This window comes from Vombatus ursinus, unplaced genomic scaffold, assembly GCF_900497805.2.
Source record: "Vombatus ursinus unplaced genomic scaffold, bare-nosed wombat genome assembly UNPS02009205.1, whole genome shotgun sequence".
In the NCBI taxonomy this organism is placed as follows: Eukaryota; Metazoa; Chordata; class Mammalia; order Diprotodontia; family Vombatidae; genus Vombatus; species Vombatus ursinus.
The window spans coordinates 35,840,581-35,858,642 of NW_020948983.1; the positions used below are offsets into that span (position 1 = coordinate 35,840,581).

Sequence of the window (18,062 nt, forward strand, 5' to 3'; positions counted from 1 at the left end):
TTCTACCTTCATGTTATACTATACCCTGGGAAATCATTTTGGGTACTTCCTGGGTGATTTAGAATTATTCCTAGAGTTCTCATCAAAACAAAAAGTCAACACTCCCTCCTCAATGCTCCATCACCCCATGTGTTTGGGGAAACTGGCTCCCAAATCAAGTCTGAAAATAAGTCTTCAAGCTTCAAAAGAACTTATGGATCTTAGGAACTAGGTAGGAATAACAAGGGCTGGAGAAAGAAGAATGTTTAGCATCCAGAGATTAGAAAGAGCCTAATAATTGATGTTACGGTCTAGCTAAACTTGTCCAAGCCATCATATACAGCTACTCATGCTTTTGCAGCATCACATGGACAAGAAAATGCAGAGTCTCACCAACTGATTCTAGACTTGGAACTTCACATCTATTTGAGTAAATGGCCCCCACGTAAAACCACTGCTGAACTGAGAGAAAAGACTTCAAAAAATACTCTAAATTTATCACTGAGGAGATCCCTCAAGGCTCAGCCAAGGCTTCAGAAAAGAGCGAAGTGCCTCAGACTGAAGTCTAAACTTGTTTTCCTTCTTCTCAATTAATTTCCCAGTCACAACACTAAGACCACTTGCAAAGCTTTAATAAGGTCCCTAAACATTTACTAAGTCCACAGGAGAACCTACAGGGGAGAAACATGGAGGGCTTGAAGTCACTACCTGTAGAGCCAGTTCTTTCTAAGCATGCTGTCTCTATTAAGAGAATAATTTAAAACTCTGAAAATTATCCCAACGGTCATTAGAAAAAGCCTTCATGCATGATTTACACAACAATTTTGATGTAATGAACTTTAGAAATTACATTTCTAACCACTGATTCTCCCCAAACCTCACAGAAAGGAAGCAATTTTTATGCTGTTCAACTGTCCTGGGTGTTAATAAGGTGAAACTGAAACTTGTGAAGTCTTTAATGACATCTAGACAAGTTCTTGCCTGTGGCTCAACTGGAGGTAATGTCAAGTGAGGGGTGAAAATAGAAGCTGGATTGAAAGACCACATAGAAAAATGTGCCGTGCACTGGCAGAGTCAAGATTCCAGCAGGGGTCAAAAGTCTTGTCAAATATTTCTCAAATTAAAAATATATGCTTTTTCCCTAAGCAGCTGGCTGCCAATTAGAAGAGAGGAAAGGAAAGGAGGGCCTATCTCAGCCCCACTCTTACAAAGAGACCCAAATAAGGCTTCCAATAAAACATCCAAGCACAAAAAGATGCGCCTAACCTGATGATGAGAAGCCAGATTGTACCAGACCAGAACAGCCTCAACAATGAAAGCAAGATCGTGCATGCACCTGGTCATCCTGTAACCAGCCTCACCAATTTTCAGAATCTTCCTATTTCCTGAATAGCTCTATAATCTAGTAGAGTTTCCCAGTGGATAGATGTCACTCCCAGATCAGCAAAATTCACATATATTGATGACGAAGGCCAAATAGAACAAGGAGGGGAAAGGAACAACTCTCTGGTCCACCTGATGTAGTTTAAAAAAAAATTTTTTTAAGAGCAGAAATTAAGCACAAGATTGGCAGATGATGCTAGATGAAGTTCATTTGTGCAGAGTTCAGATAATGAGAGATCAAAGCGATAAGGCTACCAGATGACAATTCTTTTATCTTTGTTTCCCCGAATTATTCCCAATTGAAGCCTCTCTCTTCCCTGGAATTTCTCACCTGTTGGTTTTAGTAATAATAATTGTAATAATTAGAGCTAATGTTTAGATGGTGCTTACTATGTGCCAGACACTATGCTATAAGCACTTTACCAATATTATCTCATTTGATCCTCACAACAACCTTGAGAGGTAGGTGCTATTATTATCCCCATTTTACAGATGAGAAAACAGAGGCAAAAAGTTAAGTGACTTGCCAACGGTCACACAGCTAGTAAGTATCTAAGGCTGGATTTGAACTCAGATCTTCCTGACTCTGAGCCCAGAGCTCTATCTACTGTGCCACCTAGCTGTCCACACAGAGTTTTATCAGGAACCTACTGTACTATCTTCACATTTGTATCACTTGAAATTGTTATTTATCACATTTCATATCCCAACTTAAACTTGCCTGGGCCACAAAACTCCTAAAAGAGTACACAAACAAGGCAAAAATAGAAAATACAACGTGAAGTGAAAATAGAGCTGAGAGATGACTGCCCAGAAAGGCCTTCTTTCATGTTTGGAGTTTAAGTTCTTTCATTCTTTCATAACTTAAAATGTCACAATTTTACTTTAAGAAAATCTGTGAACAGAGGAGAGTTTTTGTAAGCCAGAGTCTTGCCCAAGCGTGAACATTTATGATCTACGTGATCTCAGACCAATCACTTCACCTCTAGGGAGGCGGGTCTGCATCTTTAAAATAAGAGGGTTTGTCCTAAATGCTCTCTGAGATTCCTTCTAATTCCAAAATCCTATAAATAATGTAGGGATTTTAAAATTATAAGAAGGGGTCAGGAGACCAACGATCAGTCAACCGATTCAGAAAGCAGCCCTCCTTATCTATACAACCAAGGGTTAAATTTTTGTTTGTCTGAAACTACATTCCGAGGTGAGGTATTTATCGAATGGGGCTAGAAACTGTATTTGCAGTTTCTCTAAGAACTAGCAATCAGGGGTGGGGAACCTGTGGCCGCACATGGCCTCAAGGCCACAGGTTCCCCACTCCTGAACTAGCTGAATGATTTTTGACAAACTGCTCAATCCATCTAGCCTCAATTTCCTCATCTGCCAAATGGGAATAAATTTTGCCCTAAGTCTACTTGACAAGCCCAAGGACTCAAATGCTATAGACTTCATGAAATCTCTCATCATCTCTGCCAGAAGTTTTCTTTTTCTCCTCAAAACTCACAGACTCAACATTTTAAAGCCAGAAATTGTCTTATAAGTCCTTCACTTCCCTAAGCATTTGTCATTAGTACCACTTAAATGGCACTTGCCACATAAATGCGTTGCATTATAGCAATATTTGTTCTGTATCATATCTCTTCTGTTAAACTATAAATTCAAGGAGGACAAGGACCCCATCACTGTTTCCCCAAACTTTATAACCTACCAGTCTTGCACACAGTAGAGATTTAATATTTGCATAGTCGATGCTTACTGTTTGTTGAACAAATAATGAATACAAGTATTTTGAAAAGGCATAAATAATTATAAAAACATAAAGCAAAATATTTATTGTAATTAATACCTAATTTGTTACCAGGATAACACAGTTTATAATAGAACTTAAAATACTATACTGCCCCAAAACAGGAAAGAGAAAATTACTAAGTACTACAGGCCTTAGAATCAACAACTATCCATTCCCAGGCAGTGACTAACACTCAGGTCAAATACTTCCACCTGCTGATAATGTGACTGCCTAACCTAAGTAAAGCTTTTAGAAATGAGAGGAGAGTAAACCAGAAGAGGAAACTATTTAAGACTATAACGACATTCACTTGGCTAGTTATTCAGTGCAGCTAACAATCAACAAGAAACTGCAGATGACTGTAAAAATAGTGACCACTTTCAAAAGTGTCAATCATTTTCTTCTTTATCTAGGCCCTACCATTTCACCTTAACCTGATTAAAGCCAGACTTCTTTTTCAATAGCTGAGAACAGGTCACTTTGCTGGAACTTTTCAACTCACTGCCTGTGACAATGAAGAAGATCAATGCCTGAGTTGTGTGTGTAACTGGAATGCCAGAGCCCACGGCTTCGTCAAGCCCAACACGAACATTTCCTGCACACTTGATAAGGGGGAAGGGGGGAGAGAAGTGTCCCAAGATTGTGCTGCTCAAGAAATAATTTGTTACTGTAATCAGATTCTCCGGGGCAGCTGTCAGTATTGCTCTGATGAAAACACCACACAAAGATGGAACGTGAACCTTTAAAACTACAATGACAGGTGGCCTGGATTGCTAGCCAGCAAGTTCAATACAATGCCTTAAGTAGATGACATTCAAGCACAAAGGCATTACTATGGAAGCATAAATTTCCCCACCATTAAGCTTATTTACATTCTCAACTTTGGTGAGAATGACAGATCTTTGGTGATAGATCTTTCTATCCTGGGGATTGGAGAAGAAAGACAAGGAACAATAAACAATGAACAACTATTCCCCAACAAGTCCAACAAGAGAGAAGGAAGAGGGTTCTCCAGAATTCTACAGATCCATCCACATTTTCATATTCTAAGGAGGAAACGTATCTTCATTGCGGCAATTTGTAGGCATGTAAGTTCTCTGGGGAATTAGTGAATATTATAGCTTACTCAAATGGACTTGGGAGTCAGAAAGACCAAGGTTCAAATTTCATCCCTAACACTTCCCTATATGACCCTGGGCAAGTCTCTTAACCTGGAGGATCTTCTGGCTTTCTCATCTGTAAAAGGGGGTAACAACACCTGTAGTTCTTCACCTCAAGGGTGAGGCTCAAATGAAATAATGCATGTAAGCCAAAGCACTACATAAATGTTAATTATGCGATGCTATAGGAGTCAAGAGGATCTGAATTAAAGTCCCACCCCAACATTTATGGATCCTGTGACCTAAGCAACTGTGCTCTTCTGCATTGGTGCAGGAATTCTCACCTAGAATTTCATACACCAATGAAATCACAAGCCCTGCTTCCCTCTTCCCTCCATACACACAAAATGGTGTTATGTTATGTGACATTGATTTTTAAGAATTTTTTCAAAAGGCCAGCTAAGGGGTACAGGGGATAGAGCACCGGCCCTGAAAACAGGAGAACCTGAGTTCAACTCTGGTCTCAGACCAAACACTTAACACGTACTAGCTATGTGACCCTGGGCAAGTCACTTAACCCCTATTGCCTAAAAAAAAAATTCTTTCAAAAAGGATACCAAGAAAATCTTTATGCTTCAAAATCTCCCTAGGTCACAAAAACTGCATTGCTTCCAACTGTATGCATCAAAGTTACTGCCCCCTGGTCACATCCTTTACCACTTAACTTTTTTTAACCCATCAGATCTCCCTGTTATGGGATCCAGTTACTGAACTGGGGAAGTGGTAATACACTAGGAAATAGAGTAGGTTTGAGGAGTAGGAGGTGGAGGAGAGATGGAGAGATTGAGAGAGGAAAGTGTTCCCCCAACTGTTCACAGTCTTAGAGAGTACTGGTAAAAATAACTTCAAACAGTTAAAACATTTGGGGGGAGGATTAAAATCTCAAGTCTTCTTTGCAACACTGAAGTTTCCCCCTCCCAACACACACACACAAACACACACACACACAGAGTCCCCATTCCTCTCCTTCATTTAACCTTTAGAAGGCAGATAAAAACTGGTACCATTAATCTTCCAGGAAGTAACTTCTCAATGTTCTCATGAAATCTTTCCAAACTCCTCTCATCATCACACCAGGTCTTTGTGACCCTCTATGTTTAAAGTGTTAGCAGAGTCACAGGGAAAAAAGTGACAACAATTTCTGCTAGACAAGTTTCTCCAGGTTTGTACTTATGTTTATAAAGAGCTGAGTACTTTTTTTTATTAGTCAAACAAATAGGGTTTGGGATTGCCAACAGAGAATGAGAAAGCCATTCTCCAGAGAATTTTTGAAAAAGCATTATTATTAGGAGTTGACTTTGCCACAACTACCGTATACCTAGAAAAATTGTAACCTATGAACTCCCATGGTGTAATAGTCTCACTATATCCCATGCTGGATGCTTCATATTTGTGATTTGTGTAAGTATTGGGAAATCCCAAAGAAGAAGCTTCCTCTACCAAAGGAACCTGCTCTACAATTTAGTCTTAAAGAGCTCTCTGGGGCATTGAGAGATTAAGTAACCCATCCAGTCACACAGACAACATGTTTTAGTGGTAGGGCTTGAGAACACAAACCTTCCTGATTCCAAGGCCAGCTCTCTATCAGTTATGAACAACACACTAACTCTCATGAGCCCCAAAGCCTTTATAAGAAACCATATGGCAAAACAGAAACTACTGTAGAAACATCTTTACCATGAACCTGTCTCTCCCACTCCATCACCAATTCTGTGAAAAGCCTTGAAAATTTCAGCTCTTGAGGGCAGCTAGGTGGCACAGTGGATAGGCCCCGGGACCTGAATTCAGGATAGACCTGAGTTCAAAATCAACTTCAGATACATAACACTTACTAGCTGTGTGACCCTGGGCAAGTCACTTAACCCCATTGCCTAGCCCCCCCCCAAAAAAGAAGCTCTTAACCCTCCTCTCTTCTCACACTTGAAGATTTTATCCTTTCCCACTCTTCAATTATCACCCCCATGTAGATACCACCATGCTATGGGAAGAACACTTGATTTGGGGTCAGGAACTGTGTTCACATTCTGGCTCTGAAATCACTTAGTCACTTTGGGCCTGTTTCCTCAAATGTAAAATAGAGGAGTTGTACTATATTATCTCAAAGGTTGATTCCTGCTATAGATTTATTTTTCTATGAAATTATCCATCTCCATTCTTGATCTGTCTTCTGGCTCCAGTCTCACATCTCCAAAGGTCTGTTCTACATTTCCACTGACCTCAAACTCAAATCTAAAACTTAACTCATTGCCTAATTTCCCACACTAGCTCTCCCTCTTGACTTGTTTCTTTCTTTAAAGGGGGTCATCATCCAGAGTCACCTTTTAACCCTCCCTTTCCCTTGGAACTTTCATCTAGTCATTTGATAAATTCTGTCCATTTTTGGAGTACTGGAAGATTCCTTAACTGCCTCCAGTGTCCAAGTCATTCAGTACGCTATCAGTAGATTAATTATGCTATCCCTTTGATAATTTTATTTATTCCCCTGCTCAAAATTTTCAATGGTTGCCCATCATCTATAGAGTGAAGTCCAAATTTAAGGCCTTCCACAATCTAGACTAAAATCTACCAACATTAGCTCTATCTTCCCCAACTCACCATTACAGCCAAAATGGTCTATACATTGTCTCCTAGAAATGTCTTATGCTTTCTACATCTGAACCTTTGCTCATACCATTATCCTTACCTGTAATACCCCTCCACTTTCTTCTTCTTTAAACCTTTTATAGCAAGTCAACAAACATTTATTAAGCACCTACTGTGTACCAGGCACTACACTAAGCATTAAGTACACAAAGAAAGGCAAAAGAAAATCCCTTCTCTCAAGGAGTTTAATGAGGAAGATAACATGAAGATAACTATGAACAAACAAGCTATATACAGGATAAATTGGATATAATTAACAGAGAAAAGGCATTACAATTAGGAGAGGTCAGGAAAAGCTTCCTGTAGAAGGCAGGATTTTAGCTGTAATTTGAAGGAAGCCAGGGAAGCAAGGTGGCAGAAATGAGGAGAGAATTCCAGGCATGAGGGACAATCAGTGAAAATACCTAGAATCGGGAGACTTTTAGAGCAGTGCTTCTTAAACTGTGGATTCCCATATGCGGGTCATGTAACTGAATGTGAGAGTCGTAAAAAATTTGGCAATAGTAAAAGGTTTCTGAACGTGCAACAACAAAAAATTAATTCAAAATCAAACGAGTAGGGGCAGCTAGGTGGAGCAGTGGATAGAGCGCCAACCCTGAAGTCAGGAGGACCTGAGTTCAAATTCGGCCTCAGACCAAACTCTCGACACTTACTAGCTGTGTGACCCTGGGCAAGTCACTTAACCCCAATTGCCTAAAAAGAAAGGGGAAAAAAAAGCTCACCACGAACATACAACATGCATGTCATCATGCCACACAATGCCAATGAACGCTGCCAGAATTACTTTGGCTCAGATTCAAGACTACTGTTATGTTATGAATTGCAACGGTTTTACTGTAGATACAAAACCGTTAAATGAATTTTGGCATGGGATTAGGTCAGAATTTCCAACAGTTTCTGAAATGATCCTAAACATACTGCTGCCATTTTGTACTACGTATTTATGCAAAGCAGTGTTTCCAGTATTGACAATTATAAAATCAAAATATCGATCAACTCTGAAAAACGTTGAAGATACTGTACATCCTGCAGTATCAAATATTCTGCCAAGATTTAATTCTTTATGTAAAAATTAAAAAGCACATCCATCTCATTAGTATGTAAATGTGCTTTCATCTTTAATAAATGGTAAAATTATATATGTACCAAAGAATTTCAAATAAATTTCTTTATGATTTATTATCAATAAATGTTTGATTTGTATACCTATTTTATATACCTATACACCCGGGGTCACGTAAAAATTTCTCAGGCAAAAAGGGGTCACAAGTAGGAAAAGTTTAAGAAGCCCTGTTGTAGAGGAACAAAAAAGAGGTCAATGTCACTGGATCACAGAGTATGAAGCTAAAATCTGAATTTATTTCCATCTGTTCTGTCATTTCTGGGGGAGACTCTGTGAAACATATTCATCAGCTCCTTCATCTTTCCCTTTACAATGTTTTATACATAAAATACCTCGTGCTGTGTCTATAAGACAAGCACTTACAGGGACCTTAGAACTCAGAAGCATTATGTAGTATGATACTATATAGGAAAAAAACATATTTAAACAAAAGGCTCAGGAACAAATTAAAGGGAAGATTTTCTCTTTTCAACTGGGAGAAAATACCAAAGTGACATTTCATGCAGACCCACGGCTTAGCATATGAAGTCTAACCATGGTGCTACAAAACTCAATTCATGTTATTGACGTAATGGAGAAACCCAATATCTAAGCAGATGAGGTCTCGAAAAGAAGAAAAAAATCTAGACCCTTGGGGCTCAAGAGTCTTTAGTCTAGGGAGGTAGACGGTCTGTTCCAAATTATTTTGGGTACGGGGAAACCTCAATTTGAAAGGCAGTTTTGTTTCTTAAAAGTCGAATACAAATTAAATTTTGGTAAATTGAAACATAATTTAAATGCATTAGAAGAGAGTTTAGTATTTTAAAGTTGAGTTGAATCTGTCAAGTGAAATACTGTAAAAATGGGGCAGAAGGCATAGAATGAGAGACAGTAGGAAATGATCTCTAAATCTTATGACTTCTAACAAAAAAAAGGCACTCACTCTCACCCTGATTTGTATGCAGTTTATTTAACACCTTCACTCACTAAGCATTAATAATAGTAGTTAGCATTGATAAGGCACTTTAAGCTTTTCCAAGTACTTTACCTATATTATCTTTGTTGATCCCCACAACCACCCTGGGAAGTAGATGCTATTATTATCTCCACCTTGCCGATGAGAAAATTGAAGTTGAGAAAGATTAAATGACTTCTCCAGGGTTACATAGTTAATAAGTGTCTGAGGTAATATTTGAACTCAGATCTTGTTGATTCCAAGTCCAGCACTCTATCCACTATGACACTTTGACACCTTATTACATTACGAAACATAAAACATTCAATAAACGGTTCTGTTCTACAGTATTTTTATAACAATAAACAAACCAAAGTAATATTGATGTTCTCTTTTAAAGTCATAAAAATAGTCAGTGGAGCTCCTTTTCGTTGCCAAAGATACAGGGGAATTTTTTTTTCATGTAATCTAGATGACAATTTATAAGCAACAACTAGTCTACTTGGAATAGAGTGAAAGGAGGCAAAGGAGGAGGGGGATGTTTTGTTTTGTTTACTGTTTAGTTTCTGCCTAGTACACAGCCTAAACAGGACTCTCAGGGTCTCAGAAGTCTCCCTCCAGAAGGAAAGAATCCTACCTCAAAGTTTTGCGGCTGATCCAAACCAGGAAATGTTAGCTGACCTATATTGCCCAACCCCAAGAACCAAAGAAAACTCTCCTTTCAGATAGGAGTTTATAGTGATTTCTAGAGAAGTAATTGAACAAGAAGAAGAATACACATTAAATATAGCTATGTAAGCAGAAAGTAAATGGGAGCAAATGGACAAATAATTCTAAAGGATCGAGTGATGACATTTTATGCCTCAAAACCCATTTACTTCAATGTAAACAGTTGTGAAGTAAGTCTCACTGGTCATATTGATATTTAGTATTGTATTTATAACAGATTGTCTTTTTGTTCACTTTAGTTCCCTGGGCTTCAATTTTTTCAGCTGTAACACAATGGGGATTGGCTTCTGAGGTTCCTTCCAATTCTAGATTGATTGTCCTTCAGAAGGGAAACATCACCTTCCAGGCAGGCCGCTTTGCCTGGAAGTCTGCCACTAGGTCAGTTTACCTTGGCTATAATGCTTTTTTCCCAGCTCCTTCCCTTGGTTCACATCTGAAAGCACAGTTTATCTGGTAATTCGAAAATCCAGGAAGGGCAGGAGGGAAGTAGTCTTGCTACAGATGTGTAATTTGTAAGCTGGGCATTTGTAAATCACAGACTGACAATACTCTTCTTATTTATAGAACCTTTGGTCCAGTCTCACCAGACCCTACATGCCTTGAGAGGCAAAACTGGTAAATTTATATTCAGAAAACATGTGGGGCTGGAAGAGCAAGTGATGGTGCAGTTCTAAAGTACCTTTCAGCTCTAAATCTGACCTATGATCTCGATGCCAGGAACAAAAGTAAAGAATTATTAGAAGGAAAGCCAGAGGAAAAGTGACTCTCAAGGGCAGCCCAGGAGCTACTATTTTGACCTTGAGAAAGTAAAAAACAAAGGCACCACTTCCTCCAGTTGATCTATTCTTTTGACTCCTCCTTTTTTCCTTCCCTTGAGCCCTGTTTTTGGATTAGGTGATTCACTTAATGGAGGTACCTGCAATTTTGCAAACACTATTTCCATTTTTTCCCACATCATCTCTATTTTTCAACATTCATTCAATACCAACTGTGTACATGGCAGTGTGCTTGTAGAGGTGGGAAATCATAAGATATAAGCCTTCAAGAAGCTTACAATTTAGTAGGGAAAACAGCAATTAGACAAATACCTATATTACTAGAATGTATGATAACTGTAGGGGTAATGGATAAAGTGCTGTCAGTTTCAGAGGAAGAGATCACAGCCCTGAGGTAAAGAAGCAGGGAAGGTTTCATGAAGGAGGTGGAATTTGGGTCATTAAAGTCCTGGTGGGGGGTTTCAACAAGAACCACAGAATCAAACACATAGCAAAAGGAGAGTACAGGACATGAATGGGGATGGTAAGCAATCAAGCTTGACTCAAGTATTTGCTTATATCAAGTGAATAGAGTGAAAACACCTAAAAATGAGGTACTTAGGTTGTGCTTGGTGAAGGATTTTCCACCCCCACCCCTAAACTTACCTCCTCCTCAAAAAAAAAAAAAAAACTGGCACACCTATTTAGGCTATCAGTTCTAATCCAGCTTTATAACAATTAGCCATGCAAACTATCCTTAGGGAATACAAGTAAAAGAAAATTGAAAAGGAATTTCCTAAAAGTAGCATTTTTATAAGTATTAGGTTTACTGAGTCTATGATTAGTTTCCTTTTTGCCAACATAGGTAGTAGTTAATTAGATTCTTTTTGCCCACAGGTATAGGATCAGAAGCTTATTCAAATAAAAATGGTCTAAGAGGAGGAGAGAACACCAATCAGTTTGTCATGACAGCTGTTTCTCGGCAAGACTAATCTCTTTTTATCATTCCACTCCCAAGTAAACAAGAATCCACCCCCTTCCTAGCCTGTAGAGTAAGCTGCATGACTCAAATATGCAGGGCAGTCGTTTCACATCTGGAGCCATGCTGGTTTATATTCTATTTCCCATTCTTGGGGCAATAACAAGGAGCATGCTGGTTGAAGAGTAAAAAATTTTCTTTAATTTTTTTTTAGACTTATGGGTTTGGTTTCATGTTTTGGCCCCAACTAACAACTGAAATCTCCAAGCAACTGCTTCTCTAGCCACTTAAGTTCTCCAATTGGAAAGCCAGCAGAACTCTGGGATTTATGGTTTCCCATCTCTTGTTTTTCATGGCCCCTTTACTTCTGGGACACAGTGTGTTGTTTATTTTCATTTCTCCATAAGGAAAACCCTTTACCCAAAGTTCTGCAGCAAAGAATGGAAAAAGTTTTCATCAAGAACCATAAAGTTCCTACCTAAGTTTCTTCCCATCTGTTGATGGTGCTCAAACAATTAGTGAGCAGCTGGTTTCATACATACTCCTATGAATACAAGAGACATCAAAGTGTTTGTTTGCTAGCCCAGAGATGGAGGTGCCTGACCCATGAAACCCTGACCCCCTACAGGTTATGGGCAGCTGAACTCTGCTGGGCAACAAGACATATTTATTACACTTCCTGCAGGATCAACATCTTGCAGCCATTACACAAAATGCCACTTCAGCGCATTATTGTGTGGCCACACACAGATACACCGTTCCCATGGTGAACATTAACTCCTCCATAAGCTCTCAGACACAAAACCACTCCTATCTCCCATCACCACCACCACACATGCAGCCTGAAATATAATCAACCTGTTACCTCAGCCCTAAAATCTACAAACTTTTCATTTAGAAGTTCCTTAGTGTGCAACCCTGTTTCACTTACTCAACTTTTGAGTCTCGTTATTTATATCCCAATTAATCTACTCTGTTATCATAAATAATTTTTTTTTGTGAGGCAATCAGGGTTAAGTGACTTGCCCAAGGTCACACAGCTAGTACATGTCAATTGTTTGGTCTGAGGCCAGATTTGAACTCAGGTCCTCCTGACTTCAGGGCTGGTGCTCTATCCACTGTGCCACCTAGCTACCCCTTTAAATAAATTAATAGCTTATCTTTACATAGCGCTTTATGGTCACCAAGCACTTTTACAGACATTATCTTTCTCTCTGTAACAACCATGGGAGCATGATGCATTGGAAAGAGTATTGAATTTGGAGTCAAAAAACCTGGGTTCAAATCCTAGCTCTGTTGCTTACTAGCTTGACCCTGGGTAAGTCATTAACCTCCCTGGGCCTCAGTTTCCTCAACTGTAAAATATGGAGATTGGGTTAGATGACCCTTTACTCTCTAAATCTGTGGTCCAACACGAGAGGCCATCATGGTCTAAGTAAAGAACAGACCTTGGAATCAAGAAGCCTAAGATTAAGTCTTTTCTCTGACACGTATTAGCTGTGTGACCTTGGGCAACTCAAAATCTCCTAGGCAATTCATTTTACAAATAGATTGTTAATCTTCATAGGTGAAGGTGAGTCCTGTACACAGATGAAATCATAGGTAGACAAAAAAAAAAAACCACCCCTGTGATACAAGTAGTACAAATACTGTCATCCTCATTTTATAGATGAGGAAATAACTCAGAAAAGTTCCAACTATTACACAAAGCTAACAATTAAGTGATCTTGAATTCCAAATACAGGTCTTCTGATGAGGCAACTAAGTGGTACAGCGCACAGAGCACTGATCCTGGAGTCAAGAGTTCAAATTCAGCCTCAGCACCAGCTCTGTCACCCTAGGCAAGTCATTCAACCTCGGTCTGCCTCAGTTTTAACTCCAAAATGGGGATAATAATAGCACCTACATCCCACAGTTGTTGAAAGGATCAAATGGGATAATAAAGTAACATATAAGTGCTATTATGATTTTTCTAACTATAAGACCGATGCTTTTTCTTTTTTTTTTTTTTAAGGCAACTGGGGTTAAGTGACTTGCCCAGGGTAACACAGCTAGTAAGTGTCAACTGTTTGGTCTGTGACGGAATTTGAACTCAGGTCCTCCTGACTTCAGGGCCCGTGCTCTATCCACTGCGCCACCTAGCTGCCCCAACCAATGCTCTTTCTATGGCTTCTTAAATCTGCAGAGGGAGAAGGGGGAGGGGACAGGGAGAGAAAACGGGATTATTTACACTGAGAAAATGAGCTGCCTGGCCACACAAAGAACTAATGCTAAAGCCACAACTAGAGCAAATAAATCTCGAGACTCCCTTTTGTGGAGCTCTAACCCTTGTAACATCCAGCCTGTAGCAGCACCTGTGTTCTCCGATTCACAAACGCTGCTCTGAGGCTAAAAACTAGACTAGAAGAAAAGGCATCAGAGGCCAAAGGCAAGGACCATGGAAGCTAACAAGAAAAGCCTGAAAAGCAGAGAGTTGTGTGACTGAGAAAGGACATCAACTGAAACACTAAAAGGGGAACCGAAAGCAAAGGGGTCACAAAAACCACTGCATTCCAGAGTCTGAAGGAACCTTGGAGATCCCTATCATTTCATACACTAACGAACTGAGGCCCAAAGAGCTGAGGGTGTCCATGGAGTAGTCCTAAAGTTTCTGCCAAAATGTATAAAAATCGAGACACCACTGCAAATACAGTAACATCAACCCTAGGGAATGGGGATCCCAATTTGCTACAATTACCCTACAGCAAAGAGTCAAGATTTCCTTAGAAAACAAAGCATACGACTTGATGTGTCTCAAATTGATTATGATGACAGCTGTTGCCCAGCTGTGGCGGCCCTAGAGCATCTCCAGGATCAAGGACACCGACCCTGCTGGTGCTCTCCAAGGCCGTCTCCTAGAACACACCTCATCACCTGGCATGAGAAGAGACAGGGGGACGCAGGAGGGGGGAAGCGGGCGGGAGAGGGCCAGCCCGAGCACCGGCTGAGGAGAAGCTACCTGAACACCCGGAGCAGCAGGCAGGCGATGAGGAAGGAGGTGAAGGCGCACGCCACGATCACGGCCGCCTTAAGGGTGGACAGGTCCCGGAGCAGGCTGGAGATGCGGGTCACCAAGGTCTCACTCCGGTTGGTGCTGCCGCCCACCGCCGCCTCTCCCTCCAGCTGGGTGACATTCCCTGGCCCCGACTCGGGGCTTACCTCCGGCGGCACAGGCAGCTGAGGCTGCGGCTGCTGCTTGGGGAAAGGGAAGAATACGCTAGCCCAGGCTCCGGGAGCCAGCAGGAGTAAGAGCAGCACCGGGGAAGGCAGCGCTCTCATGATGCTCGCGGCTGCAGCTAACCAGAGCCTTGCGCTCAGCCGGAACCGCGCTGGGCTGGGCCGAGGGAAAGCTCCTGGGGTCGCAGGCAGGAGGAGACAAGGGGCAGTGCAGGGGGTGGGGGATTCTGCTTTGCAGGAAACGGCGGAGGCCGGAAGAGCCCGCGCAGCCGCCGCCAACACGTTGCACCGAGCCATTCGATGGGCTGCGGCCCCACGTGGGCGGGTCTGGGCAGCAAGACGAGGCGAGGGGAGGCGAGGCAGGGGCGGGGAGCAGCGCATCGGCTCTGTCCCGGTCCCCCGCCCCGGCTCCTTGCGGTGCTGAGCGAAGGGGACGGCTGGGGATGCGCCAGCAATGCGGGCACCCCTCTGGCCACAGCTCTTCCCCCTGCTTGGGCTTCCAGACGCCTTTTCTTCCTCTCAAATCCCCACGGGGACCCTGGTGAAAGTTATTTAGGTCCGAGTTTGGCCAGCTCTTTCTCACGAGCCCAGAACGCTAGTAACTATTAGTAATAACAATTATAACATTTCGGTATATTAACTTACGTACGGGCTGAGCCACAAAGTACGACTTTAAGAGGTAAATGACTCATTTCGCCTATTCTTCCTCTTCCCTGGAGAAAATGAAAAAATGCAGAGGGAATTTAAAAAAAAAAAAAGTAAGAATGCATGAAGTGAGAATGAGTTATCCATCTGCCAGACTCAGTTATATTTTTCTTGGGTCTTCTTCAAAGACAAGGAGACGCTACTAACCACAAACCCCCAGTAGCGGCCCACATAAATATATCACCTCTACTGGAAGAACAACTCACAGCTCGAACTAAAGACGTTTAAGTGACAGTCTTATCTTTTGAAGGATCAGTCTTTATTTTGTAGAAATATTTATTGTAAAATTAATAATATTCATTGTAAAAACAAAACAGCCTGGCAGAGTGGATAGAGTGGAGCGTTTGGAGTCAGGCAGACTTAGGTTCAAACCCAGTCTCTGACACTAGCAGTGTGACCCTGTCTTCTATGTACTGCAGGCCACCGCAGTTGAGATTTGAGAGTTGACAGAATTTCCCACATCGGAAATCCCCTGCTGCTGAAATCACAACTCCTTGCTGAATGTGTATTATGTGGGAAAAGCCATCTATCTTTCCCTCAAGAAACTTATATAATTTCCATTGCCGTTATTTGGCAGGGTTGTTTTCTCAGGCATAGATCCTATCCATGTTTAAGGGTCTGATATTTCAGAACTTCTTGCTATGTCCTAATGGGGTAAAACAATTTGGTTCTTGAATGCTGCGTTACCATTATAATTTGGACTTTGTGGACCCACAACCCCGCAATTAACTTCCTTTGCATAAGGCAGAGATTTGCAGTACTGTTTTACAAGTTGCAAACCGAGACAAGAGAATACTTACGGCTAACATAGGTTATTTTAGAAGGCAGCAGCAGAACCAAGAATGAAATTGGACTTAACCCCCTCTCACAGCCACCCTTCTAGAAAGGCTTGTCTACACTTGTTGCCACCATTTTTTCCATCACATATACACATACCACTTTCCCCACTTAATCTAATCCCTTGCAATCTGGCTTTCTACCCCATTTAGCAGACAGAAACTGATTTCTCCAAGACTACCAATGATCTCTGCTGCTTAATCTAATGGTTTTTCCTTAGTTCTTATTCTACTTCACCTCTATACAGTTTTTGACACTGTTAAACTCCTTGACACTCTCTTTTCCTTTATCTTCTATGACACTGATCTCTGTGGGTTCGATGCAATCCAGCAAGCACTTAGTAAGTGCTTACTACAGTGCCAGGCACTGTGAATAGGTACTGTTGCTATAAAGACATAATAGTGTTTGCCCTTAAGGAACTTGTATTCTTCCTCTTCCTACCTGTCTGACTATTCTATCTCAATATCTTTTAGTCAATTATTATCCTCTACCCTGCCACTAAGTATGGGGGTCCTCCAAAGCTTGTTCTGGTCTGCTTTTGCTCTTTACAATCTCTTCTTCAAAGATCTCATTAGCTCCCCCAGGAGCTACTTAAAGATTCTACTTGCAGGCCCCTAATTCTCTGTATCCAACCCTAATCTCTCCTGAATTTCATCCACTCCTTTATTACCAAATAACTGCTTGATATCTCCACCTGGATGTTATCACAAGCTCAAAAACAGAACTCATCTTTCTCCAAAATTCATCTCTCCTCCAATCCCTCTGATTTATGTTAATGTAGGCATCATCCTTCTATTTGTCTAAGTTTACAGACTTGGAGTCATCCTTGACTTGATGCAAATTTAAAAAGTAAGACAGTCACTCCCCTCCAGAAATTTAAATTCTGATAGGGTAAGAAAATACATAGAACATATAGGAGAGTAGTAGACAAGGAAGGTGATTTTGGTCTGGGAAGCCACAGGGACCATGAAATGGGGCCCAGGACAATTGATGGACTTATTCTTTCCAGGAACTATAGCACTGATACGATTATCATTTCGAGACAGGAGTGGAAAGAGGGAAGGTGGGAAGGGATTTAATTATTGTTTGCAAAGCATGAAATAGAAGGGGCGGGGTTAGGAGTCAGGGCTGGGGTAGATATGCAGAACTCTTACCTGATCAGGATTCCAGGACCCCAGGGCAAGGACTAGAGTGTCAAATCAGAAGTGGAGGCTAGAGGTGGTAGGAGGAGAAATGGCATGAAGATACCCACAGATCAGTAAAGAAAGAGAGAAGAAAATCTCATTATCTGCTCAGAATTGTTCATTGCAATTCATCTGAATAGAATTGTCTTTCATTTATTTATTTACTTTTTAAAATATTATCTAAGCTGTGAAGGAATTTAAATGGCAAAAAAGAAGAGTTCACATTTGATCCTAAAGGCAATAATGAGGAGTCACTGGAACCTACTAAGCAGAGCAGTGACATGACCAGAGGTTTGGAATATCACTTTGGTAGCTGTGTAGATGGATTGGGGATGGGGAGACTAGATCAAGAGTTTCTTAACCTTTGGCACACTAGTAAAACTTGTAAAACTTCTCAGGGGGTTTTTAAATGCATAAAATAAAATATATATGATTACAAAGGAAACCAATAATATTGAAATACAGTTATTAAAACTTAAAAAAAACAAACCTCACAGATCCCAAGTTAAAAACCCCTGAACTAGAGGCAAGGAGTCCAATTAGGAGAATATTGCAATAGTTCAGACTATTGAATTATAGTGGACAGAGGTTGGGCGGGGAGGGTCTTGCAGATGTGAGATATGTTTTTAAGATCTAATTAACAAGAATT

At 40.9% G+C, this 18,062-nt stretch overlaps 1 protein-coding gene across 2 annotated transcripts in view; it reads right to left on the bottom strand.

Annotated features, from left to right (window-relative positions):
- Positions 1-14,927, bottom strand: part of FAM174B (family with sequence similarity 174 member B) — a 33,553-nt gene extending 18,626 nt beyond the window's left edge. Inside the window, exon 1 of one of the 2 annotated variants that reach the window (XM_027852119.1) lies at positions 14,470-14,927. In XM_027852119.1, the coding sequence (XP_027707920.1) occupies positions 14,470-14,789 (320 nt within the window). In that variant the 5' untranslated portion in view covers positions 14,790-14,927. The remainder of the gene's footprint in view (positions 1-14,469) is intronic. The other variant, XM_027852120.1, reaches the window with a different exon arrangement.
- Between the last annotated feature and the right edge of the window lie 3,135 nt (positions 14,928-18,062).